Genomic DNA, 26791 nt, shown 5'->3' on the forward strand with positions numbered 1-26791 from the left:
CTTTGGAGTGAACATGCTGGCCGTGGGGGACCGGTGCTTTGCGAGGGACTGGACTTTGTGCGCCCTCCCTCCTCCCTTGCTGTAAGGAAACCCCGTACCACTTGAGCCTGGCCTGTTGTTGTCTGTTCTCAGTGACCTGATGTCTCGCGTGGGTCTTCTCCCTGGGTGGCACTTACCTGGCTTTTAACATCAGCCCCACAGCCTGGCCACCCAGTGACCAATGAAACAGTCCCATGCTCCGCAGCTTTTTCTGTCACAGTCACAGCCTCCCATTTCAGAGCTTTTCCGGGATGTCGTAGGGCAATTGTTTGTCTTGACAGCATGTACTTCTTGTGGATACTCACCATTCTTAGCTCTAGTGTGTCAACTGCCATCCTCCTAGCTGCCATGTTCATATATTTTGAGTCAAGGACACAGGTATTGGGTCTTTTCCAAGATTCAACCTGTCATTACTGTTGAGTCTTTAGTACCACACACAGTATGTAGCACATAGTGGATAACTCAAATATCTGTTTCATGAGTCAAAAAGAATTCTTAGAATCTGCTGCAATACAGGGTCAGTCATTTTCTGAGAATTTCTTCTAACATCTGTGGCTGTGTAGGGGTTAAAAGTGTGGCAGAGATGGAGCTGAGGTGAGGAGTTTACCAGGTTACTTCCAATCTGTTGGATCAGGGAAGATTTACTATCCTGAGCTCCACACACTTCAGGGAGCTCCATCTTTGAAATTCTTTTATTCTTCTATGTCTAGCTCTTCTACTCCAAGGTCATATTTCTAGAAATAAATTATAGCCTCCATACCTGGTCATCAGATGGCTGCCCTTCTGTGTTATTTTGCAAGGGCGATCATCCAGAACTCAAGTCATTTGCCATGAATGACAGCGAAGAAGCCCATCACTCTAGAAAAGAGTTCTAGTTTACTTTGAGCTTTTCCCTAACTACCTCCACCCTTGTTGGGTCCTGTTGTATATTCTCAAACCCGGGTCCGCTTCCTTTGCAGCACTTACTGCAACCTGTCATGCCTTGTTTTTGAAATTTTATTTTTGATGACTCTTGCATTAGACTTGAAGCTCCGTGAGGTCAGGGACCATATACCTGTGATCTTAGCTGCCCCCTGGCTCTCAGCACAGTGCTCGAACAGGAAAGGGTGATGAATGGACTGCTCCAATGTGGGTGGCGAGGCGTTTCTGTGCAGAGTGAAGAGCTCCCACACACCCTTGCTTTGTTCTACCACTGAGCACAGGCTCTCTGCCACCCAATGAGAAAGCAGGAATTAGTGAGTTTTTTCGGGGTCTAGCATTTTAAACGTGGCTCTAAGAGTGAGAAAATGAACACCTGACATGAAATTAATTTATAAATCGGTTTATTTACAGATTTTTTATCTTTTCTTAAAGTACATTTCAGTTAACAAATCTATTTACACAGGTGTACATGGGAATGCATCCCAGTTATTTTACAGATCATACTTACAAACCACACCCTAAGTCTTCTGTGCAAAGTTGCACTGGATGTGACTATTGGCTGAAAATGGCCTGATGACCAGGCTATTTACACATACACAGTAAACGGGTTTATTTTTCATGTCTGCACGATACAGTACACACACGGAGGCCAGGCCTCCCAGAGAATGCTTTGCAATGTGTTTCCCAAGAAGGCTTTGCAAAGTCCGGAAGGAAAAGCTATTAAACATAGGTTAATTAAAATGACAGTACCTCCTTTACATCAGTTTACATTTTCTTCACATTTTTATAATACAAAGATATTTTATTGAATTGCTGCACAACCAGTTTAAGATGATTTGTAAACATGTAAATTCCTACAATTTGCGTTAAACATCATTGTAGTTTCTATCATTTGCTCTTTGAATTAATGTTTTATTCACTAGTATTCTTAAGGTAGTAAAAGAAGATGTAAGTTTGAACTTCTTGCAGAAAAGTTATGAGTCTCTAATGCTGTGCGAGTACACACTTTATTCAAGTATTGCAAAAAGCTAAGGCCACTTTTTTTTCAAGACAAGAAAGTGAACAAAATTGTTTTTATCAATAGGCCACGACACTCTTATGAGCAATGAAATCTCTTCTGAAAGATAATTTCTCAGAGACCTGTAGTCACAGAAGGAATCTTCTTTTCTTTTAGGTAAAAGAAAAACAAATTACCTTCCCTGTTAACTACTTTTGAGCTCTTCGCACTTTTCCCTAGAGTAAAAATTCCTGTTTAGACCTGAAGAGGGAATCTACCCTGTACTTATTTAACCCAGAGTTAAGCACCCTGGATAGCACAAATTGTTTTGGACTCAGAAATAAATCTGAAGCCTATATGTTGGTTTACTACTAAATTCTGAGTGCTATTTTAAAAGATATTACTGCTGATGCAAAGATCTTCTTCTTAGAGAAATTATGAAGAAAAAGTGAAAGAGGATGGGGTCGTGGGGAGAAGAAACAAAGACGACAAAGAGGGAATACCTAGATTCATGGTTAAGAGGCAGAGCTTGATTAAAAAGATCCCAATAAGGAACAAGCGGCCGGGTGTTTGTATTTATGATTCCAATCCTAACAAGAAACCCCTTTCACTTATATCCAAAGTTATAAAACAATAAGAAATCTGTTAATTATAGATTCCTTTGTTTTCTCCTAACTATGGACAATCATTTCTAGCAAGGAGCAAGACGGCCCGACCCCTGTCTCTCACGTGGCGCGCAGCACACTTGCGACGGCAGAGGCGGCTGGGGCGCGTCAGACCTGAGCTGCCACATCTTGGCAGCGTTCCTACTGGGGCTCACGGCCTGGACTGCTGATTCCACGGGCTTAGAGCATTTGTTTCCTTTTCTGAAATCATAATGTCATAAAGAATAAAGGTAAAATTTCTTATTAAAAACTGATTTAGGTCCAAATAATGAGGATGTATAAAAACAACCTATATTCCTATTACATTATTTTTATATTCCTTTGTAAAAAATTTACAGCAGCTGGAAAGTTTCAGTATCATAAGGAAAATATTATCCTACAAACAGCCAAAGGATGTAGACAAGATGTTTTGCTGTCTCCCAAGTGACACAAGCTGAAAAGAAAAGCCTATGCTTTTCCTTGGCCACATGAAAATAGTATCTCCACACCACTGGTTAATAACCCCAAGAAACCCTAGCTTCTCTTAGTCAATTCGCTCATTATGGCTACGAGACTAGAGCTCAACATCAAAAGCCCAGAAGAAATGCTGGCAATACATCAATCCGAGCATTTCCCAAGAACCAACCACAACATTTCAGTGCTTTCCTTATTTGTCAAGAGCTATCATACCAGTCATTGTGCAAAATGCAAATATTCCAATGTTATTTCATTAAGTTTCTCATAATGACAAGATGAAACCAAAGAGGAATGGAAGTGTGCATAGTGAAACATTTGAGACGCAAAGGCAAGTTTGGAGGAAAGATGCAGAAAGGAACGAACGTGCACACAAAGATTATACCATCTTTGGGGTTTTTCTGACATATTTTGAAGCAGTAACATTCCAGGATATTTGTAAATAGGAATCCAGTGGATGTCTTATATCATGCTTCTAATCTGGACCTTCAATATTAAGGCATTTACATTCACGCCTAAGATTATCCACATTCTTCTAGATACTTGCAGGAGGACACACTGATTAAGAGGAACCAGTCGGGAAGGCAGGGCACTGAGGTCCCAGGAGAGCATCGCACATGCTCGAATGTAGCAGCTGGAGTCTAGACAAGTTTTCAGGTACAGGTAATAGTTGTGAGAAGCAATGCTGCCAGAGAGGCAGAAGCGAATTGTATAGTGTCTTTAAATCATTTTATCCCATTCCTGCTACTGCAGGTGATCTTGGAAAAGCCCATCTTCTTTCCACTGTGTATGGGTTTGTTAAAACCGCAGGTTTCCTGTGCAAAGACTATGAACCAGAGAAGCTTCAAGATGGAAGTGAAACTATTTTAAGAATCATCTTTCACGTGTGAATAGGGATACACATTTTCAACTGAATAATTTATCTTAAAATAAATTAAAAAATGTTCCATAGCACAAAACAAGCACACAAACAACAGACAATATTTTTTTTGTCTTTGGTGCACACACTCATTTCCTAAATCATTCAAGTAACAGCGTCTCTGAATTCTCGGGGAGAGATGGGAGTTGGAAGTTTGAAGGCCAAAATGAATGATGTCCGCTTTTGCCATGCCTGGATGCCTGAGACGGTCCTGAGGGTCTGGGATTCTGGGAGCAGCGGGCAGAGGTTCAGAAGAGCAAGGAAAGTGCGGGGCAGACATGGGGCCGAAAGCCAGCCCTGCATCGGTCCTTTGAGCCCAGTCTTCAGCGGAGGCATTTCTTTGTTTTCATGCCCAAATAGAGAAAACTAAAAACAATGCAAAGGTTTGTAATTCTTTAGATGGTGCTCAGAAAGCAAGGCTATCACTGATTTGTTAACTTGACAGTCCGCTTGGGGCTGCTCAACTACAATAATGGAAGAGAATGGTCTTTAAAGATAAATGAAACGAGCTCCAGACTGTGAAATAGGCACTCATTATTCAACTTGCCTATTCAGAAGTGGTTAAGGGTTTAATACTGTTTAGAGACTATCATAGACCAGGATTACCTTTCAAAAATGGTGTGATGCCTTTATCTATATACCTCTCCTACCTGACTTTAGACTCAAGATCAATACCCTAGTGTAAGCTACGAGGTAAGTCTGGTGTTTGCTGCCCTCATCTGAGAGCCAGTGGGGGCGCTAACAAGAGGTGTAGAATTGTACTGTGTGTCAGCATCAGGTGTGAACGCTGCCCCCGACCATCGCCAACCAACCCAGTGGGCCGTCTCTGAAGGCAGGGGCTGTAATACCAGATATACCGCATTGTCCCGTGGACTCCACACAGTAGTCTCTGAGAACAGGTACGAGGTCCAGGAGCGCTCTTGCTACGATGGAGACAGGGTGTGTGTCAGGAGGCAGAAAGGCCCAGGACTCATATTAGCACTCAGTGTTCGATTTATTTGCAAGATGTCACACAAGTAGGACTCTCCCCTGCTTTTCACTGATTTGATTCAGAACATCAATAGTATCTCTGATCAAGGTCTCAAAGATCCCATCAGCCAGCTGCATCTTCACGCACAACTCATCCTCGTCATAGTTCACCCACTGGGCCTCCTCCTCGTGGAGCTCCTGTACCTAGAATTTAGAAACACAAAGGTTAGAAATTCCCATAAAAGCTAGAAAGTTTATCCTATTTGCTGACTTTGCAGTCCCACTCATGGGAACACAGGATGAGGAAACAAGCCAGGGAAAAAGTGTGAGTTATATGATGATATCAACACCCCTTTCAAAGTTGCAAAAAACATGAAAAAAATTGCCAACTAAAATAAAAGTAGCTTTGAAAGTGTCAAAATGGCTTCAAATCTGTCAAAATGGAATTGGACGATATTCTAGTATTTTACAGTAATTAAGGACTGTAAGCATGTCATCTATGTCATTTTATGATAATGTGTATAAGAACTTAAGGGGGAGAGAAAAAAAAGCAAATTACCAGTTATGTGATTTTATAATTATAAAATGCATATATTCAAAGACAATACTGGATCTGATTCTGGAGTATTATAAATAAATGAATAATATTTATTTTTTAAAATGTACTATCACTTAAGCTTATTTTTAAAATCATTGTTACGCAATACTTGCTCCTTTTGCATTTTAGGATTTTTGGATTCCTAAGGTAAACCACAACTAATCAAATTAGAACTGCCCAAGGTTTTTTGCTTATCTATAATAAAAATTGTAAAAACTACTTATAAAAGAAACATATTAGATTTCTTATACATAATGATGTCCATGGCATGGAGCCTGGGTGGAGAAAGTAGACTGTCAGCCCTGATCTAGTCCCAAACTCAACAGCTTTTGCAGCAACGGGGGTCTTCAAACAGAGGTTTAACTTGGCAAAAAAGCCATGTAACAAGCAGCTCCTGACTCAGCCTGACCACAGATGCATCCTGAAGAAGGCAGCAGAGGGGACAAGGGGAGCCTGGACCCGGGCTGCCACTATGAGGAAAACGGGAAGACTCTCGGGAGGAAGAGGCTGTGTCACCCAGGAGTCGGAGCCAGCGAGAGAGGGAAGAACGGTAGGGCCAATACGCACCCTCGGCCACGACTGAAAATGTATGACAAGGTGGCTGCTAACACTCTTCCTCTTTGAGGGGGGTTGTTTGAAGGATATGCAAACATTCATTCTTTGGTTCCCTAACTTAACGCTGCAGGAACAGATATGCCACCCAAAAGGACTCTAGGGTCAAATACATTTTTGAGGGCTCGCTCTGGGAGTTTTGCAATGGACCACCAGTAAATTAACATGCTCATTAACTCCGACTCCCCTGTACTGTATTTATTTGATCAAAGAATCCTTTTGTGTGGATGCATAAGAAATATTTTAACCGACCAAGGAACTGGTGTTCCTCTCGTATGAAGAACGCTACAGGCAACAGCCTAATGCAACACCTCTCAAGCTGGCGCTGAGGGAGAACCATATTCTGGGACACATAAGTGTGTCCCCAGGAAAGATTTCACACCTCCCATGAATCTGTTTATTTGTTCAAACAAATTGCACAGCTTTTCCTTTTATGTTATCTCAGCCTTTAGCATTAAATCTGTTCTGTGAGCAGTTTCTTCCCCAATAACAGAATTTAGAAAAGCACTGCCCTAATGAAGTCGTTGTTGCCCCGACCGTGGAAACACAGGCTCAGAACACTATCCGTGATCCTTGCCAGCGCGCCCTCGATGAGCACAGTGCTCTCATCAGTACTGGCAAAAGCTGTGCTCGTCCGCAGGCGCATAAACTACTGCCTTCTCAGCTGGTGAGAACTAACGTGTTTTCCTTTTCACTTTGGCCATCAGAAAGCACGAAGCCCAACACAAAACTTCAACGAAGGAAGCTAAGGGATCTTACAGTCCAAAAATCTGCCTCCATGTTTTTCTTCTGGATTTTATAGTGTATTTTAGTCCACAGTCCCCCTGCTCCTGAAGATATATGTATGTAAATTAATGTATGCTACCTAAAAATTAATTAAATTACATTAAAAAGTCAGTGTCAAAATAGTTTCATTTTCCTTTTTCCCCACAGGGAACTGTTCTGTATCGACATACATAAATATTTAATCTTCTTGATAATTTTTTCAGGTAGCAACTTTTATTATCGCCTTCATTTTGCACATAGGGAAATGAGACACAAAGGGGCTAGATAATTAGCCCAAGATTACACTCCAAGTAAGTGGCAGAACAGGGATTTACACTCAGTCTACACTGGTCCCTTCTCAATTCAGTTCCTTAAACTTGGCTTCCTCTCAACTTTTTATTTCTAAGCTCGCCACACTTATGAAATACTGTTAAGTTAAATATTCATCTACTGAGTTCAAAAGAAAGCAATTTCCAAAACTGAGGAGCAGAAATGCAGCAAATGAAAGCTTTATGACTCTACTATTACAGACTTAAGATTAATTCTATTTCCTTTTCTTTTAGACTCTATGTTCTGATTTCAGAAAAGATGGTCAAAATAGAAATAGCTCAGTTATATACACCAACCAGGATATGATCCACTCGGTCTCTTTTCTTTCTTCCAAATTTCATCATTTTTTGCCAGTCTGTTTTGTGGTTTGGTTCCTTTTTAAGACTGAACAATTTGAGTACCTCAGTTGCTATGAAGTTCTGTAAAAATAAAAGGAATGAATAAAACACAAATAACAAAATTCCTGAGATTTTGTGCTGTAATGCAGCGAACAGATTTATGCAATGCATATAATTAATAATAAAAGAACATACAAATTTCTTCCACTTACAGTTCCACTTAGCAATTTGAAAAGTATTCCAAAAGCTCAGACTTTATTCACTTAAAGAATTTTTGTTTCTATACAATATGCAAAAGTAAAACAGGTGGGTGGAGGTGGGAGAGGGTATAGGGGGGATAAATAGTAAAGTAAAAAATACAATAAAAAAACTAAAAAAAATAAACATTTTAGATGTTAATAAAAAGTAAAACCCATTGATGAATTGGTAAAGAAAAATAGCTTCAGAGTCCCCTCTACCAAGAACCACTATTAGCTAACTTCAAGCTGACGAAACTATTAAAGCATAAAATAAATCTCTGACCATGAAAAATCCAACATAAATTTGGGAGCAACACTACGTGAGCAAAGTATACAGCTTTGGCTGGGATAGTTTATTTTGAAGGTCCAAGATTCAGTATGTTAAAATTTAAAAATACTAGCCAACACTTCAGTATAAAAAGCATAATAGTTTTACTGCTAACACTATTTGAACTATTATCATTAAAAAACTTTACAAAATGTTATTTCAATATTAGTGGGTAGCATCATTGTGCATTATATTGATATACACACTCAGATATTATGGGTATATATTATGTATCTTGTCTTATTTTCAACTTATTTGTCTTGTTATTAATAAAATAACTTGTATTTTTTGCTATTTTAACTATATTTAAAGTATATTAAATATGTATTTAAGTCCACATATTACAATATTATTACTTATTGAAAAACAATGTTCTTAATGGAGGGAAGGGCACACTTATGAATCAGAATCATTTCGGATGATTCTTAAACTACCAATATTTCCCAGACCCCACCACTCCCGCCTGTACACACACGCACACACATCCAGGGGTGCACCAACTGTGGGGGGGGCCGAAAAGAATGAAGCATGCCAGTGTTTTGAGGAAGCTCCTGAGGTGGTTCTGATACTTTCTTCCCCAAAGTTGAAAATCATTTTTAAAAAAAAATTGTTTTTAATGAATCAAATTAATCTTTGAAAGCTTATTTATTTATTTATTTATGTAGTACTTAATCTAAGCAGGGTTTAGAAAACCTTTTCTGTAAAGGGCCAGATTATAAATATTTTAGCAGGAAAGTGGACATAGACAGTATGTAAGCCAATGGGTGTGGCGGAACTGGATTCAGCCTGTGGGCCACAGTTTGCCTACCCTGGTGTAAGCACACTTTATACCTCATAAATGCCTGTTGGGGTTCTGTCAGCATAAAATGTTTTCAAAAGCTTTCTATAGTCAGTAATACTGTATTATATACATTTGAAAGTTGCTAATAGACTAAAGCTTAAAAGTTCTGATCACAAGGAAAAAAATTTGTAACTATGTGTGGTTAATAACTAGACTTCTTGGGGTGAGCTTTTCACAATAGACAGAGTCCGGCAGAAATAACGCCTGCTTGAGTGTGATTGGTAGGGTAATAATATGGGGGTAATAATTTATAGTTTTAATTTGACCATTTCACCTAAAATGTCATGTGGTTTGCTTGAGAGTGATGTTGTTATGTTACAGAATTTCATGCTTCTGGTTTTGTAATAAAAAAAGGATCGTTATTTGTGCCAGACCCTGTATACAAATATCGACTCACTATGTTGTACATCTACTGCTAATATGTCAATTATATCTCAATTTTAAGAACACTGCTGTTTAAGGCAATGCCATCACATTAAATACCAGAATAATGTATACATCCGTTTAATGTATTCTGACAGCCCACAGAGACTCCTGGATGATGTAAGATAATACATCAATAAGATAAGTAATGAGAGGTATGCTCTTTGAGGGAAACAAAAAACTTTTTTATGATCGACCAAGTTTGGAAAACACAACTCTAGAGCCCTGCAACTTAGAGCGGTCCTGGAATCGACAGCACCAGCGTCACATGGGAGCCTGACAGAAATGCAGAATTCCAGGTCCAACTCCAGACCTACTGAGTAAGAATCTCCATTTAAACAAAAGGCCCAGGCGACTCATATGCACACTGAAGTCTGCTAAGCACTGCGCTGAAAATTCAACCTTTGCTGAATTAAAGCAGCACGTGAATAGGCAGAGAATTTCCAGCAGTGTAACTTTAAAGTTTGTTGGGAGTCCTGTGGTTTCAGGGCACCTCATCTTTCCAGGTGCATCTAAGTTAATAATTTTTTTTATATATTGTATTACTATCTCACATTTTTCAAAACCCCATTACTAATCTGAAATCTCCAAAATTAAATATGGAAAGGTGACACCTATGTGTCTAGGGCGGGCATGTTGAATATGTGACATGTTTTCAGGTGTACCACTAGAATATTATACTTCTGAATTAGCAGAAACTCACCTAAAATGCCTACGAGATGTAATAATTTATCTCCCTGAGGATTCCCTAATTTTTCTTGGACCATTATAAACTGTACATATATGAAAAGTCTGTTAAAAGTTATGTTTTGTTTTGCAAATCTTGAGGACTCAGGGTTCCCTCTGACCCCCATGCTTCTGCTGCTCATGGGTTCAATTAATCAGCAAGTATTTACTGAATGCCCCCAATGGGACAGGCTTTGAGGACAGAGGGTGAACAGCACAGAGGGGTACCTGACTCTACAGTACGCGCAGATCTGTATAAATGAACAGCACGTCAAGGAGATACTCCCTGGTCTGCAGTTTACCTTGATTTCATCAAGGTCGTTGGGGTTTTTGACTCGTCGGAAATAACTAGAGTTGATTCTGCATGGCTTCATCCAGACAGGCTGATTGAGGTTGGGATCCTCGGCAAATATTTCCTCAAAAATCTCTTTTGTTAAGTCAAAAACCGCCTTAACAGAGAAAAATAAAAACAAAATAAAATGGCTTAGAATCTAAATTTCAGAAAAGAGAGAAGTTTAAAAGTTAGAACTATCCTTCCATGGTACATACCTGTTTGTAGACCCTTTTACTAGTGCTTTCTAAATCTAGGCCCTTACTGGCACAGCCAAGCAGCTTTGTAGGAATACTGATGCTCTGAAGATCATGACCTAATTCTTTCCATTTCCAAAGTTCTTCTGCTGCATCATGTACAAGAATTTCTACTTCCTTTGCAGTATGTGGGACTGCCAAGAGTGTTTCACATGGCTTTTGGGGAGCTCTTTTAGGTTCTGCCATGAGAGGCACGATGGTTTCTTCTGCCTTATTTTTTTGGATCTTGTGAGAAGAGCTCAAACCAAAATCTTCATCAAACCAGTCTTGATCATCTCCTAACACGCTCAGGAACTCCCGGCTGATCTCAAGCTCAGCAAGTCTCTTGGCAAGCTCTTCCTGCCCACTGGCACCAAACACGGGACTCTCCTGCAAGAAATGGAACCACTCAAACAGAGCCTGTATCGGACCTCAGATCACTGAAGTCTTTCTTTAAGATAAAGCAAATATATTATTTGTGTATTTACTATGTCGCTAATAAATAAGCAAAACAAAAACAATGGTCACTAAGAAACAATTTAAAAACTATTCTGCTTCCCATAATTCTGCTTATATAGCTGATTTTTAAATAAATTTTTATTGAGTAGTTGTTGTTTCTTTTTTGTATCATCATTATTCTGTTTCTGTAGAACTGTCTTGTCACTGGCGATATGGAAATGGGATATGAAATTTCTCATCTTTAGTGATTATCTGGGCTAGTTACTCAAAATCCTTACTTTTGTTCAACCTAAACAAGTTAATAGTCCAAGTACATGTCATAATGGATATAATTCAGGTTTACGAGAATCAGTATCACAACAGGTAACCTTTGCAGGGCAACTATGACTGAGTAGATATGGGGACAAATAATTTCACAGGCTAAAAAGAACTGGGTTGAGAACCATTAGAAAGCTCCATGGAACAGATTTGTTCAACGAATCTGCAAGGGGATCTAATCTGTGAACAGTACGCAGGGGTTGCCAATCTAGCATAAACCTGCCAGTGTTTGTGACAGCCCCACAGTGACCACTCATGACATAATAGAGAACAGTTATACTTCCGACAGGGAAACAGTTACAAGGCCTTTAAAAGTAGTACAGTGATCTTCATCTAATAAACACCACATCACAAAAAACTCAACTGTATTAAAGTGCACTACAAAGGTAAGGTTAATTCACATTTCTTCCGGGCAAAATACTTACAGGTCTGGGACACATATCTGGTGAGGAAATCTCTTCTTTTTCATCATCTAATTCAGACCTTAAGAAGCAACCTGGAACACTTGGTGACTGTTCCTCAAGATTTGGGGATAGGCCTTCGGATGGTACTTTCTTTTGATCATCATCAAGAAGTTCCTGATTGCTAAGCTGGATTTTCTCATTCCTGGCTTTTTTGATTTGTTGTAGTTGACTGACTGTGTCCGTCACAAAAACTTTTAGTAAACTGTCTGTTAGTAAGCTGACTGTTTCCAGTTGTTGCTTTGACTTTTTTTCCTCACTTAGTGATGACCTGAGCTGGGCTTCCAGCTGGTTCTTTTCTCTTGTTAAAAGGTCCAGCAGTGGGGTAGAAAGCTTTTCTGAAACCTCGGGATACAGATTTTCCTCCTTTTCTGTAAACTGTGGCTTTTTTAATTCTTCAGAAAAGGTATTGTCTAAAGTATCATCTTCTACAGCAATGGAAACCTCTTCTGTGGCATCAGAAACAAGCTCTTTGTTCTCCTTTGAAGAAATCAGTGAATCCACTGAAGACTGCTGGTGAACTTGGGCTTCAAGTACCCCAGAAATGTGCTGTATATTGTCTGTATCTATTTTAAGGCTTCTATCAACTGAGGCTTCTACATCATGCATACTAGGTGAAGATTTCTCATACAAATATTCAATTGCATCCTCTTCTTGATCAAATGTGGGACCCTCTGTATCTTTTTGTTCTTGGTTATTGTAGTGATATTGTTCATCTAAATAACAGTCTTCATCTTCATTTATATCTACATAGTCTTCAAAGTTTTCTGGAATGTGAGATATTTTTTGAGGAGGAGCGAAAATACCATGCTTCTCTTTGCACACAAAGTATACAATGCCATCATATGTTCCATTGTTATTTCCTTCAGGTTTATCCAACTCCACTCCAGCCCAAAATCCTTTGGCAAAATTAGTCACACCTTTGAATCGAAGAGTTCCAGGCTGAACATTACCAATCAACACCCTATCACCAATGTGGAAATCAAGTAACTCATCTGCAACAGAAGCCAAAGAAGAGGATTCAGTAACTCTCTGCTCATGCTCTACGTCACTGCGCTCCTTACTTTTCATAAGCTCAGTAGGGGACTTGAGTTCTAAGAGCCTTTCGGAGTGTATATTGCTACGAATAGAAAGGCTTTTCTCACTGAGGCACTCACTGATTTCATCATCAGTACCAAAGCTAGTGGCTCTACTTTTACAGCTTCTTGTTGGTTGTGACTTATCTCTGCAAGACTGAGAGTCTTTCCTGAGTGACAACAAAGATGATACCTCAAAATCATCTTTGCACAATTCAGCTGAAATGTCTTTCTTGAAAGAAGACACTTCAAAATCTTCAGAGTATGATATCTCTTTAGGAGCAAAAAGATGTTCTGAGAAAGACAAGTCCCTTTCCTTTATGTTCTTTTGTTGATGAGTATCTTTCTCTCTTTGGATGTTTTGACTATGATCTAAATCTTGGTCTGATTGTCTCTCTTTCAACTCCTTTTTATTATGGTTTTCAATGGCTGATCTAATTAAGTCTTTCTGAATATTTGCAGCATGTAGAGGAAGATCTTTCCTTGAAAGAATTTCAGATGAATCTCCCTGCTCCAGGTCTAGTTTCAATAAGACATCAGACTTCCCAGATTGTTCAACACAGGCCTCTTCAACTGCATCCTCCTCCAATTTTGTGTATTTTACTTCTTGTATGTCTGATTTTTGACTAGCTTCTTCTTCAACAGCCTTGGCACCTGACACATCCAGAATTCTATGAGGGGCATTTAATTCTTTGAGAAGAGGTAATGAAGGTATATTTTCTAGAGAATCTCCAGATTCTGCTCTGGTTTTCCTTGATGATCTAAGAATTGGAGATGAAGTCTGAAAATGCTCTTCTGTCCGACTGTCCAATTCAATCATTCTCTTTGCATATGCAGATAAAGACCTTTCTGATACTGATCTCTCAGAACCTGCCAATGCAGCATCTGGAAGGGAAAAAAAAAAAAATCACAAAAATTACTTAATTGCAATCTCTCAATTTCTGGAACCAAAATTTAAATAAAAGCCAAATCTTACTATAGTAGATAAGTTTCCCCTTTCAGAGAATGTACTGTACCGACAATAAATAAACATTTAAAATTGAAATAATTTCTTAAGTGTTACTCTAACTTAAAAAGTAAAGAAAAATGGATATGTTTTTGGAGTCATTGATTTGCACGGTCATTCTCAAATCATGTAAAACCAGAATTGTGTGATAAATATTATATACATTCTTCAAACAGGAGAGCAATAAAGGAGGGACAAATATATTCCTATATACACTTCCAAAAGAATGAATTTCCCTGGGGATTTTAACTAAGCTCTTAAATGTAAAAAGTGAAAAGAAAAAAGACCAATTATTTCTGCAAAGATAGCCCTTTATGAGCTAAAACTGCAAAGAAAAATAAGTAAGATCTGATGTGCCAACAAATCAAAAATTAAATGTTCTGAGTTCAAATTGTTATTTCACCATTATTATTAGGTAGGCTTTTCATGCCTCAGTACTGCTTTATTTCCTTATTGACTTATACTTTATTTTCAGTAATTCTCATCCTTCTTCGGATTAAATTAAAAAATATATATGTAACCATTTACCCTGAGCAATAGTATAGGAAAAAAATACACATCATCAGAAACAAAAGTTGATTAAGGAAGAATTTAGAGATGCTGCCAACATCCTCAGGCATTTAGATTAATGTCTTTATGCCTCAGTTTTTAATCATAAATTTGAGATAATAAAGACTTATTCACATAACTAATGCATAATCAGTAAATTACTTTAAAGTATAAAAGTAATTTAAAATATTAAATATATTATCGTTAAGAAATTCATTTTTTAATCAAAAAGCTGTAGAGGGAGAATTGTGTAGGCATCAACATAAATCCTCAGTCTGTGTACATACAGCATCATTATTTTTTCTAGTTACATACCAGCATGTTCAGCAATAGATTCCAGGGAGCCTTTGGAACGTTCTGAGTCTGTTAGTGATTTCCAATTCTTTGCTGTTTCAGATCTGAAGTAGAAATTAATGAACAGAAATAAATGGATGGCTAATACTACAGTAACTAACAACAAAACGGAGTCAATTCTTAGAAAACCACTTCTTTCTTCTCCACAGAGGTTATTCCAACCTTTGCCTCTTTCATCAAGCCTATTTCTGACCCTCATCACTCTTAGTACATGATCTTGCTTCTTTTAATGAGAAAAACAGAGGCCATCGGCAGGAACTTTTTTGCTTCCAACCTTTAACCTACAAAATTATCTATAATTCACAGCCATTCCAACTGTCTTTCCTCCTGTTTGCAGGGAAGAAAAAAGTGTCTCTCAACACCTGTTCAAAGCTAATTGTTCGAACCTCATTCTGCCCCAAACCCCACACATTTCCACAGCCTCGTGGATGGTACTCCTCAATTACCCACTCTCTTTCCTACAGTCTCGGGTCTTTCATTCTGGAGACTTCCCCCCTCAGCTTATACGTATGCTTCAAGCCTCAAAAAAACTCCCCCCACCTCAATTCTTCATTCCTCCATCTCATGCTACTGCCTCTCATTTGGCTTCTACTCCTGCCTTTTATAATGCTCTTAAATGTTGCCATTTTATCATCTGTTGTACTTGGCTTCCTTTTATTCCCTCTGAACATAGACCCTCTTTGGGTGATATTGCTATAGTATGGCTTCTGTCACCATTTATATGCTGCTCATCCTCATATATCTAACCCTGACATTTTTTCCTGGATAATTCCTAAGACAAACTACAGGCACCTCAAAGTTAACACTTTAAAACCAAAATCATGAGCTTCCCACAAAAGGACACCTGAGGATTACCGGATAGCTTTTAGGTTAAAGAAACCTTGGTCCTACCAACTATTGAACAGAAACCTGGGAATTGTCTCAGATTTCCCATCTCCCTGTCTAGCCTTTTAATTAGCCAAGCCTACTTCTTAAATATTCCTAACATTTCTTTCCTATTCTCTACTCTTATTACTGCTGATTATTTGAAGTATGGCTTAGGCTACTTTCTCCCTACTTCTAGGCTTACTCCTTTTCTTTCCTTCATATTAAAGTCAGAAAGATAGCTCTACACACAAATGACTGCATCATTCTCTGATTAAAATCCTTCAGCAGCTTGGTTAATAAAACTCTAAAAACCATTCAGTAGTATGTTATGTAGAAATTAAAATAAAATTTATAGTTTATAATGAAAAAATGTATATGTAACAAAAATACACCTAAAATCTAAGCAAAAAAGTCCTAGAAAGAAATAAATCTAATTGTTCACATTTAGTTTTGGGGACAGTTTGGTATGATATGATTTAAACTTTTTTTTTTTTTTTTTACTGCTTTCCTGAATATTCTAATAATAATAATAATAATAATAGCAATTAATACATAGTGCTGATTACATGTTAGGCTCTGTTCTAATTTATGTCTTTTAACCCTCATAACAAGTTCACTAGTCAGGTGTTATTATAGGAATATACATTTCTATTAAAAACTGAAGCACAGAGAGGTTAAATAACGTGATCAAAGTTGAATAGCTGGCTAGTACTGGAGCCAAGATTCAAACTCAGGCAATGCTAAATTAATTGTAATGAGCGTGTATTACTTTTGTAACAAACGAACAAAATTTTCCAAAATATTTCTTTAAAACCTTGAAATGCTTTACATCTTCTAAAAAATAAAATAGACACTTACTAAAAATGAGCATAAAGTTTTTACAATTTGGTTTTTATTTTTCTAGTTTCTTCTCCTAACTCCAGCAAAATCCTATTATATTCAGCTTCTATGATATGCTTTTGGTCATTCATGAATGCCCTTTTGTCTGAAATGTCTGCCTATTGCTCAGCCCCACTGACCTGCCTAATCCCTATTCACTGTTCAATATTTAGTTTAAATATTATAACCTAACTTTTTAATTTGCCAAGTTTTTTATATACATATAACTTGAATATTTTAAGTATATATATGTGTATATATTTATTTATATATATGTTTATATACATAAACATATATATATTTTTTTAAAGATTTTACTTATTTATTTTTAGAGAGGGGAAGGGAGGGAGAAAGAAAGGGAGAGAAACATCCATGTGCAGTTGCCTCTCATGCATCCCCTACTGGGGACCTGGCCTACAACCCAGGCATGTGCCCTCGACTGGTAGTCGAACCAGTGACCCTTTGGTGCACAGGCCAGCCCTCAATTCACTGAGCCACACCAGCCAGGGCCCAAATTATATATTCTTATGCTGCTTCTTAGTGTCTCTGTATTTGCATTTACTGGCTGCATAGTATTCTACCCTGGAAAGGACCATAATTTATTGGGCTATTCACTCATTTTTGGACGTTAAGGCTGCTTCCAATTTTTTTAACATAAAGAACATTGAGATAAATATGTTCTTGCAATTAGAGATTTCTGGGACCCTTAATTTCTCAAGTTGGATTTCTAGGAGTAGAATTATTGAATCAAAGGTTACACACTGTTGTTGACTTTTGAAACACTGCCAAATTATTTTTCCAAAAGGTCTATACAAACTTATAATGTTACGATGGGCAATACTTAGAGAATACTATTTCCATTGCACCCGCCAGATTTCAGGATTCAAAATATATTTTAAAATCTGTACCTTAATTTAAACTTGGTTTATAATAATATCATATATAATAATTTTATTTTGTAAAACTAAAAATATAAATGAATATTTTTACTATTATAAGTTCAGTTACTTTAGATAGCTTCTACTAAAAAATCTTTCCTTATTCTTTTCTCAAACAAGACAGAATATAAATAAGTTACCAAAAATGTCTACCTGTGCAGTGGAAGGGGCTTGACCTTGGGTTTTTCCGAGGCTGAGGAGAGCGCTTTAATCTGAGGCTTGGCTGTAGGTGATGTTTCCAAATCTCGGCTAAGCTCGGCTTCAGTTTTCTTAATGAATTCATCATAAGACTAAGTTTAGAAAAATCAGAGGAATCACTATACAGAATTTTTAAAATTATTTTACATTACAAAGTAGAATATTTTATAAAATATTCAAACAGTAAAGAAGATGTAACATGAAAATCTTTCTCCCAGCATGCGCATCATTCCTGAGAGATCTCTCAACAGTTACTTGTACAACCTTCTTAAAATACTCCATGTATTAGCAAGACACAGAATTGTAATTCTAATATCAATTAGAAAATGATAAAGCCTCAATCTGGAGAATCTTAATACTTATGAAGCAATAATTCAGGCACTGCCACGTTAAAAATCTTCTTTGGCTGGTGATATAACTTAACTATTCTTTAAAGGGTGGCCTAATACTTGCCTGTGGCCCTTATGATGCGTTTCAATGGCAGTGAGCTTCTTAGGGGAAGGGGACAAGCACTTAGGAATATAAACCCTGAAGAGAGCGAAGGGTGGTTGGAAGCATGATCGTTCAGAATTGCAGAAAATGCTTCCCAGTTATTAGCCATTCTATAAACAAAACTTCACTAATGCATAATTCTAATTTGTATGAAATCTAAGGAAAGCTCTCCATCAAATACCTCCTTAGTCTTCTGTGCTGAAATCCCTACTCTTACATTTCTCACTATTTGAGACTAGAAGTATTTTGTTCAACACTGTGTTTAGTGTGTCTGGCTGAAAGCAAGCTGTCGATAAGTATTATAGAATGAATCAATCAGCAGATGGATGCTTGTCTAATGCTAAAGATCCCTAAAACCTGAGCTAAAATCCTTACTTTTATGACTCCCACCATCCGTATTACCTTCCTCTGGATTCTCAATGTTTACTTAATAAGGTGACTTCTGGTATTAAACATGTGCTACAGCTAGATGATCTAACTCGCTAGGTATATATGAGAATTGTGACATCTCAGATCTGAAAGTGATGCTTATATAAGTATAATTGATTTATTAAATCTGTGTTCAAATAAAATCAAAAAGGTTTTTTTATGTGAACTTGCTGTGATTATATTATTTTTCCATCACATACTATACTTTTAAAACCTAAACACAGAACTTCCTTCTGTCTTTAATGAAAGCATTTAATAAAATGCTGACTGAAATAGATTTTATGGCACTTCTCTAGAGATCTCTCTGGCTAACGTTATCACTTACGAACATTTTTGAGCAATGCTATTCAATCTTCTAATATTCCATGTGGCTTTCAGGGGTTCACAACCTATAGTAGTGCTTTTAATTGTTGGGCCCCACCCTCAACCAATCAAATCAAAACCCCCAGGAGTGATCCTGGAAATCAGTATTTTTCAAAAAGCTCCTTAGTTAATTCCAATGTGTAGTCAGGCTGAAGGTAGCTGACCAATAGGATGAAGTCCAAACTCATCAGTCTGTTTTCTAAGGTCCTGAAAATGATTCTTCATTTTTAAATTTTGTTCTCCACTCCTTTCCAATGTGAACTTCCCAGTATGGTTGACGTATCTTAACCCCTTTTTCTTAATTACAAACAGCTGTGTGAGTTTCAATCCCAGTTCCCAATCCTATTGTGTAACTGTGTGAATGTCAATTTTCTGCAGATCTGTTAGCAGCGTCTATTTTCCAGATGGAAGATGGTGTGTAGTATAACAGTAAGGCACAGGATTTGGAATTAGAACTAGATTAAAACCCTAGCTTTACCACATTTGAGTTATGTGTCCTTGGATATCATCAATCTGACTGAAACTCAGTTTCCTTATCTGTAAAATAGGAATAGTAATATCCACACCTCATTGCCTTGAAAATAAGATGAAAAATATGTTTAAGTAATTAGCTGACTTCCGGGCACATAAATAGGCACTTGAATATTTGATGACTGATTTAATAAATGTAGGAGGAACATGTTTGTTGTTATCACAATGAGGAAAATTAAAAGGAATGAAATTCTGGCTACACATAACAGAGCTTTCTAATACTTAGAGTACCAATAACAGTCCAACAATGAAGCCAACTGCCTTGAAAATTTGAAATTTTTCATTACTGAAGTGTCTGGGTAGAAGCAGAATGATCTTCCCTGGCGATTCCATGAGAAGGGATTCTTGTGATGAGCAGGAAGCTCTGGCCAACTCTGTCATGAACACTGGGCTGGTAGGATGTGTACAAGCGGCCGGGAAGCAACCAGAAGCAGGGACATTTAAGAGGCTAAGCAGACAGTAGAGGAAAGAGGTCATAAGGGCCTCAAATAATTTGATGGCAGGAGGTAGGAATGAAAAGGGACAAGCAAGAAGCTTTATAAAAAGGGCTCAATGATATCTGGTGACTGAATAAATGGAAGAAAAAAGAATGAGGAAGCTATCAAAATGAAGGTTCTAGCCTGTAGAATCAGAGAAGGCTGCTAGATCTGGGGAGAAAAGTCAAGTTTACAGTTGTTTAGGAGCCACCCAAATAGTACAAAGAGCTGTACTAGTAAGTTGTGTGGCATGAAGCATCATTCTTCTAACAAAAAAAAAAAATTTTTTTTTAAAGGCAGTCATAATTTCAATAGCTAGAATTATTTATCTAATGGTTCTTTGCTTTAAGAGAGAATGGATCAATTTTTCATGGGTGTAATCTTTCTTATTCAGAAAAAAAACCCTTATTCTAATACTTTAATTCATTTTAATACTTATTTTTATACTTAATGTTATAATATTTACCATTTCGATTTAATATTTAATTTAGTGTTTTAAGCAAGAGTTTGTTCAGAAAACCTCACTTTTGTTTTGTTTTGTTTTGTTTAAGAGTTAGGATAAAATGTGGCACCAAGCTAATATTGAAAAATCCTAATTCGTTACTTTATTAACAATATTAAAAACATTTGAGGCTTCACGCCTGCATTACCCTTAACATTAAACCCCTCCCCTCCCAGATCTAACCTCTAACTGTTTGATCAGGCTGGCTTCTTGGGCTTTCAGTCTTTCCTTCTGTCTTTTTTTCTGTTCCTTCTTCAACTGGTCCACAACTGACTTTCTCTTCCGCAGTTCATCCTTCAGAGCTCTGATCCTACCTTCGATGTCACTCTGGTCAGAGGTGGTTTCTGAAAGAGAGATAAAATCTTTTATTTAATTTTAACTCAAGAATAAAGCTCAGTAACCACCTATAAAAAGCAGCAATGTAATATTCCATTTAAATAAAATCGGCCTAGAAACTAATACAAAATAATATTGAAAAATAACTTTAAAAAAAATAAAGTCAATCTAACATTTAAAAATAAATTTGAGTCCTTGCTGGTGTGGCTCAGTGGATTGAGTGTTGGCTTGCGAACCAGAGGGTCGCCAGTTTGATTCCCAGTCTAGAACACATGCCTAGGTTTCGGGTCAAGTCCCCAGTAAGGGGTGCGGGAGAGGCAACCACACATTGATGTTTCTCTATCTCCCTCCCTTATTTCTAAAAAATAAATTTAAAAAATAAAATCCTAAAAAAATTATTTCAAAAATTAAAATTAAATGAGAGCTCCTGAAAATAAAAATGTATTAATTATATGCATTTCTCCCTTCCCCTAATCTCTATTTTTTTGGTGGGGGTGGTCCTCCTATTTATTTTCACTTCCTAATAGTAGTATTTAGAATGTAAATAAACCTCAAGGTACTGCATCTTGGAAAGATAAGCAACTGAAAGTTGAAAAAATTTTAGGGTAGTGAAATTTGGACATTCTGTAAGGTCTTACTTCCTGACAACAAGTTAGTCATATTCAACTGTCATCCACCTTAGTTATTAATAGATAATTTAATAGTTTTTAAGTCATATTAAAATCAGACTGGAATTTTACTCTTTTAAACTAATGAGTTATCAGCTGATGTCTTTATACCACAAAAAAAGGAAAGAGAAATTACAAAGAAATATACTCTGCCGTAATCTTTCTTTGGAAGCTCTTAAAATATTTAAAGTAACTGAAATGAAGCTAAGTAAATCTTATTTTCTTCCCAAAAGTTCATACACATACATGCACACATACAAAGTTGCTGTCCAGTCATAGAAATATCATGAAAAAGACATTTCATTATAATTAGTGTAACACACATGTATGAAAACAAGTATCACTTAAAGTCATTGCTTATTTCATTACACATGGAAATGACATACAATAAAAACGACTATCCCTTACATGTCTTCCTTGAATCACAATGGTGTCATTTCCAAACACTAATGTTTAGTGAGACATTTCATAGCCTTATAATGGAAATATTATTGTATACAGATCTGAAGATGCAGATATACTATGACATTACATCATAAATTCATAATCAGGGCTTTATTTTTCAGATACTTCAGATTAAAATATATAATTAGTTACAGATTTATTTAAACACAAAAAGATTGGTCTTTTTTTTTTTTTGGGTAACGTGACCCAAATATCTAGATTAGAAATAATGAAATCTAAGGTCCTCTTATTTCTATGTCACAGATGTAAGGTATACTAGGGAAGTTATACCCATCTTATTTCTATGTCACAGATGTAAGGTATACTAGGGAAGTTATACCCATTTTATACCCCTAGTGGCATCATACTGAGCCCTTAGCTTGGGCAAAGCCCACTACTTACTGGTCAACACTCATAAAATGAAGTAATAATAAAGGTCATTTTCAACTTTGAATCTACTACTGGTTGGCTGATAAGGTGTTTGATGCTTATGGATTTCTAGTACTGGTGTGAAGATTAAATAAGATATGTAAAGCAAGTAGCACAGTACCTGGACTACTATAAAAGCTCAATAAATGGTGGCAGTATTAATACTTACATAAAACAAACATTTTTATGTGGCAATATTTTAGGTAGTGGTGAGTAGAGAGCTACTGAATATCTCCCTCGTGCTTTCTTTTAATTTCTGGAAAAATAATCAATTGGTTTCAGAGTTCAAAGGTTCTGAACTCTTAGTGGTAGGTTTTATAGTGATTCAACTGATTATTCTTGTACAATAACTAGGGATAGGATTGCAAGCTGAGTTCAAAATTACAGACTTTCTAAAATAAACTCATACCTCTGCTCTTCTAAACAGTGTATTCTTTTAGCTTGATAAGCTCTATGTGCTTCCAAAACCTGAGATGTTCCTTTGATAAAATATCACAGGAAACCACTATACTCCCACAGACTTAGTTACAACTTTGCCAAAAAAAGAATTATTTTAATTAACATATTTTAAAAACTGCATATACCAGCAGTGATTTTTCTAATAAAAATAGCTTTATCATCTATGGTTGTGAATATTTAAAAGTGGTCAATGAGAAACTTGGAGTTTTTAGATGAAAGACCTTGGGAAATTTTTGTATTTTTAAATACTAAAGAAGCCAAAAGCACACAAATTAAAGGTAATTAGAAATGACATAAAAGTCTGTAACAGTGCATGGAAATACATCATATATCTGCCCAAATCTAGTATTACTACACAGTATTTATAATCAGTAATACATAAGGGACTCTCTGGAAACTTTTTTTTTTACCCAAGGAACCCCCTCGGTGAATATATTATCTTCATGACATTCTTTCTTACAGGGTTTTTGGGGGATGGGGGAAAGTGGAGGTGGCAGGTAACTTCAGTTTATAACCCAATGGACAGAATAACAATTAAAAATTAAGTTTCTGATTATTTAACACATGCTGACTACATTAATTTGGTTGATAAACTATCAAGTGAGAAAGGGATTATATAATTTAGCTATATTAAAATCGATCACTTCCATGAATACTATATATAATGCTATCATCATGAATACATAGATGGCATCTATAATTTAGAAATCTTGGAGCTTTTTTTTTAAAACTATTCTTACCAATGAAACAGAATCTTGTAAGTATTACCATTAATCTTGGTGTGTAAACTTATCCAAGGATGGTTAAAATATTTCATTGCTGCAGATGGAAAACATTATCCAGTATGGGAAAGAAAATTAAAGAAAGTCACCAGCAAGTAATAAAACCAAGATAAGAATCCATGTTTCCAAGTATCAAGTGTATGTCTACTGATGTGTTACTCTACTGGCAATAACTTTTTACCAGAGTACATGAAAGCAAACATATAACAATATTACTAGCTTTCTTTTTTCTTTAAAACAATTTTTATCAACAAAACACATTTTTCTTTTTTTTATTGAAGGTTTTTTTAAGAAATGAATTTCAAAGAGAGAAAGGGAGGGAGGGAGGGAGAAAGAGTGAGAGAAATTTCAATTTTTGTTGTTCCACTTATTTATGCATTCATTGGTTGATTCTTCATCTGGGCTGACCCATTAATTCCATTTCTAAGAATTTATTCCTACTGAAATATTCAACAAGAATATATACACATATTATATAATGTTTATTATAACATAATATGCAATTACAAATTTTTTTAGAATATCTAAATGACCATTTCTAAGGGAATGATCAAATAAACTATGGTATATGCACTCTTTGAAATATTATTCAGTTACTCAAAGAGATCAGTGTGGGAAAAATCCCATGTTTTACTGTTGTTTGAAACATTGAAAACAAGGGGCATATACAATAGACTCAAAGACCAAAAAATACGTATATTTTTTGTTTTTCCTTTACTAAATGCTTACTTACTCTCAAAAGTAAACTAAAAATGAGCTCAGAAGGCATACATTCAGTATGGTATTAATATTCCTCAAAATCCTACATAAACTGAGTACTGTCTTTCTAGATACACTTTCCAAGATCAACTAACTCCTTAAAGTCTTTTAAAGGAGAAGCTTCTCGTTCTTTAAAAATCTATGTACTACAGAGGTTTATAGGATACAGGTTATGGGAAAACAGATAATGCGTCTCACTGCTCTCTGCAGTCTCTTCGCTACTTTTCCTCCTTTGAGCTTTATGCTACCCCGCTCTACCACCTCCCATCTCTCCTTAAGGTCATCATTAATTCATTTAAGAAACATTTAATAAATACCTACCACATGCGATGCAAAGTCCCTGCTAGGTTCTGGCACTACAATTGTTAACAAAACACAGACCCTCCTTTCCAGGAGTCTATATTCTACTAGGGAGACCTGCCGGGTGAGGTTTGGTTGCAACTGATGTGCTGTCTGACATAACAAGTGGAAGCACAGAGTGTTATGGGAACACATAAGCACGCACGCCTGACACCTGGGAAAAAATTCTACAAATGCCTGATGAATCAATGATGCCCGTTAACACCAGAGAATATAACAGTTTGCCATATGCAGTGTTAACTGGAGATGTAATTAATTACCGGTAAAAGGCAAAGAATTATGCAATTTAATCTTGGCAAGAAAAAAGACTGAGCAAATGCAATAAAGGATAACATCATACCAGCATATGGTTAGACAAAACTTTTTAAGAGAAACTCAAATACAGTACCAAGTAAAAAACTCTTTATTATTAGTCTTACCTGACTGTGTCATAGACAATGACTCATCTGACCAACTGTAACAGGGCTGACGGGACTTGACAGGTGGACGACACTGCCCTCCAGTCCTATGGCTCCCTTTGCCCGACTCCTGCTTTGACACAGATGTGCAGCTTTTGGGAGGTGACTGTTTAAATAGAAAACCAAATGGGAACTGCTCTGTGATATAGTTGTAAATTTTATTTAAACTCGAAATACTAATCAGTTAAAGACAATATTTATAAAAAATTGTAAATAAATCTATGACATAAAAGTGAAAAACCAGTTTACAAATTTTACCAAAAAAAAGACCTCAATTTTTTTAAAGGTACAGAAAAACATGATTCAAAAAGCATGCGTTAAGAGACATTTACAAAAAACTATGAGTAGCTATTGTATAAGTGATATTTACCTTCTTTTTAATTTAAAAAATACTAAATTGGGGGTGCAGGTATCTCTTCAACATAGTAATTTTGTTTCCTTTGGATATATACCCGGAAGTGGAAATGCTGGATCATATGGTAGTTCTCCATCAACAGATGAATGAATAAAGAAAATGTGGTATATCATTTGTGACAACATGGACAGATCCTGAGGGCATTATGCTAAGTGAAATTAAGTCAGAGAGAGAGAAAGGCAAATACTGTATGATTTCACTTATATGTGGAATTGAAAAAAACCCCAACTCATAAAAAAATAGATCAGATTTACGGTTACTAGAGGCAGAGGATGGAGAATGGGAGAACTGGGTGCAGGTGGTCAAACGTACAATCTTCCAGTTACGAGATAAATTACTGATGCCCGGGCTGGTGTGGCTCAGTGGGTTGAGTGCCGGCCTGCAAACCAAAAGGTTGCTGATTCAATTCCCAGTCAGGGCACATGTCTGGGTTGCAGGCCAGGTCCCCAGTAGGGGGTGCGCAAGATGCAACCACACACTGATGTTTCTCTCCCTCTTTTTCCAAAAATAAATAAATAAATAAAAACTTCTTAAAAAAAAAGGTTATGGAGGGAAAAAAAGGTAAATACTGAGACTATAATGTACCACAGGATGACTGTAGTTAACACTGCTGTGTGGTATACTTGAAAGTTGCTAGTAGATCCTCAAAGTTATTATAACAAGGAAAAAAATTGTAACATTATGAGGTGATGGATGTTAACTAAACAGTGTGGCAATCATTTCATAATATATGTGTGTCTAGTCATCCTGCACTGGGTACCTTAAACTTCTACAGTGTTATATGTCAATTATATCTCAATAAAGCTGAAAAAATTTAAAATGCTAAATATATACTATTTTTATGGAAGGAAGGGAGGGAAGGAGGAAGGGAAGAAAACAGAGCATAAGAAGACTGCCCACAAGAGATTATGACATAATTTCTACCCAGACACCCAGGGGGTAAGAACGCCTGATCTGATCCCTAGCGATCATCACTTCCCACCTCTGTGACTCGGGGCAAGTCTACCCTGCTCAGCGTCAGGTGGAGCTTAACGCAGTGCCTACAGCACTGTG

The 26791-nt window shown here is 36.7% G+C and overlaps 1 protein-coding gene across 4 annotated transcripts in view; it reads right to left on the bottom strand.

Moving 5' to 3' along the window:
* Nucleotides 1–1352: 1352 nt before the first annotated feature.
* Nucleotides 1353–26791, bottom strand: part of CEP350 (centrosomal protein 350) — a 114089-nt gene continuing 88650 nt past the window's right edge. For all 4 annotated transcript variants that reach the window (XM_054587700.1, XM_054587699.1, XM_054587701.1 and 1 more), the window contains 9 exons: nt 25285–25429; nt 20812–20972; nt 17791–17927; nt 14915–14997; nt 11933–13929; nt 10713–11120; nt 10466–10612; nt 7565–7687; nt 1353–5167 (listed from right to left, as the gene is read on the bottom strand). In XM_054587700.1, coding sequence (XP_054443675.1) covers nt 5003–5167; nt 7565–7687; nt 10466–10612; nt 10713–11120; nt 11933–13929; nt 14915–14997; nt 17791–17927; nt 20812–20972; nt 25285–25429 — 3366 coding nt within the window. In that variant the 3' untranslated portion in view covers nt 1353–5002. The remainder of the gene's footprint in view (nt 5168–7564; nt 7688–10465; nt 10613–10712; nt 11121–11932; nt 13930–14914; nt 14998–17790; nt 17928–20811; nt 20973–25284; nt 25430–26791) is intronic.

The sequence above is a fragment of the Pteronotus mesoamericanus genome, unplaced genomic scaffold (genome assembly GCF_021234165.1).
Source record: "Pteronotus mesoamericanus isolate MK-2021 breed Mesoamerican mustached bat unplaced genomic scaffold, CSHL_Meso_final scaffold_1186, whole genome shotgun sequence".
NCBI lineage: Eukaryota > Metazoa > Chordata > Mammalia > Chiroptera > Mormoopidae > Pteronotus > Pteronotus mesoamericanus.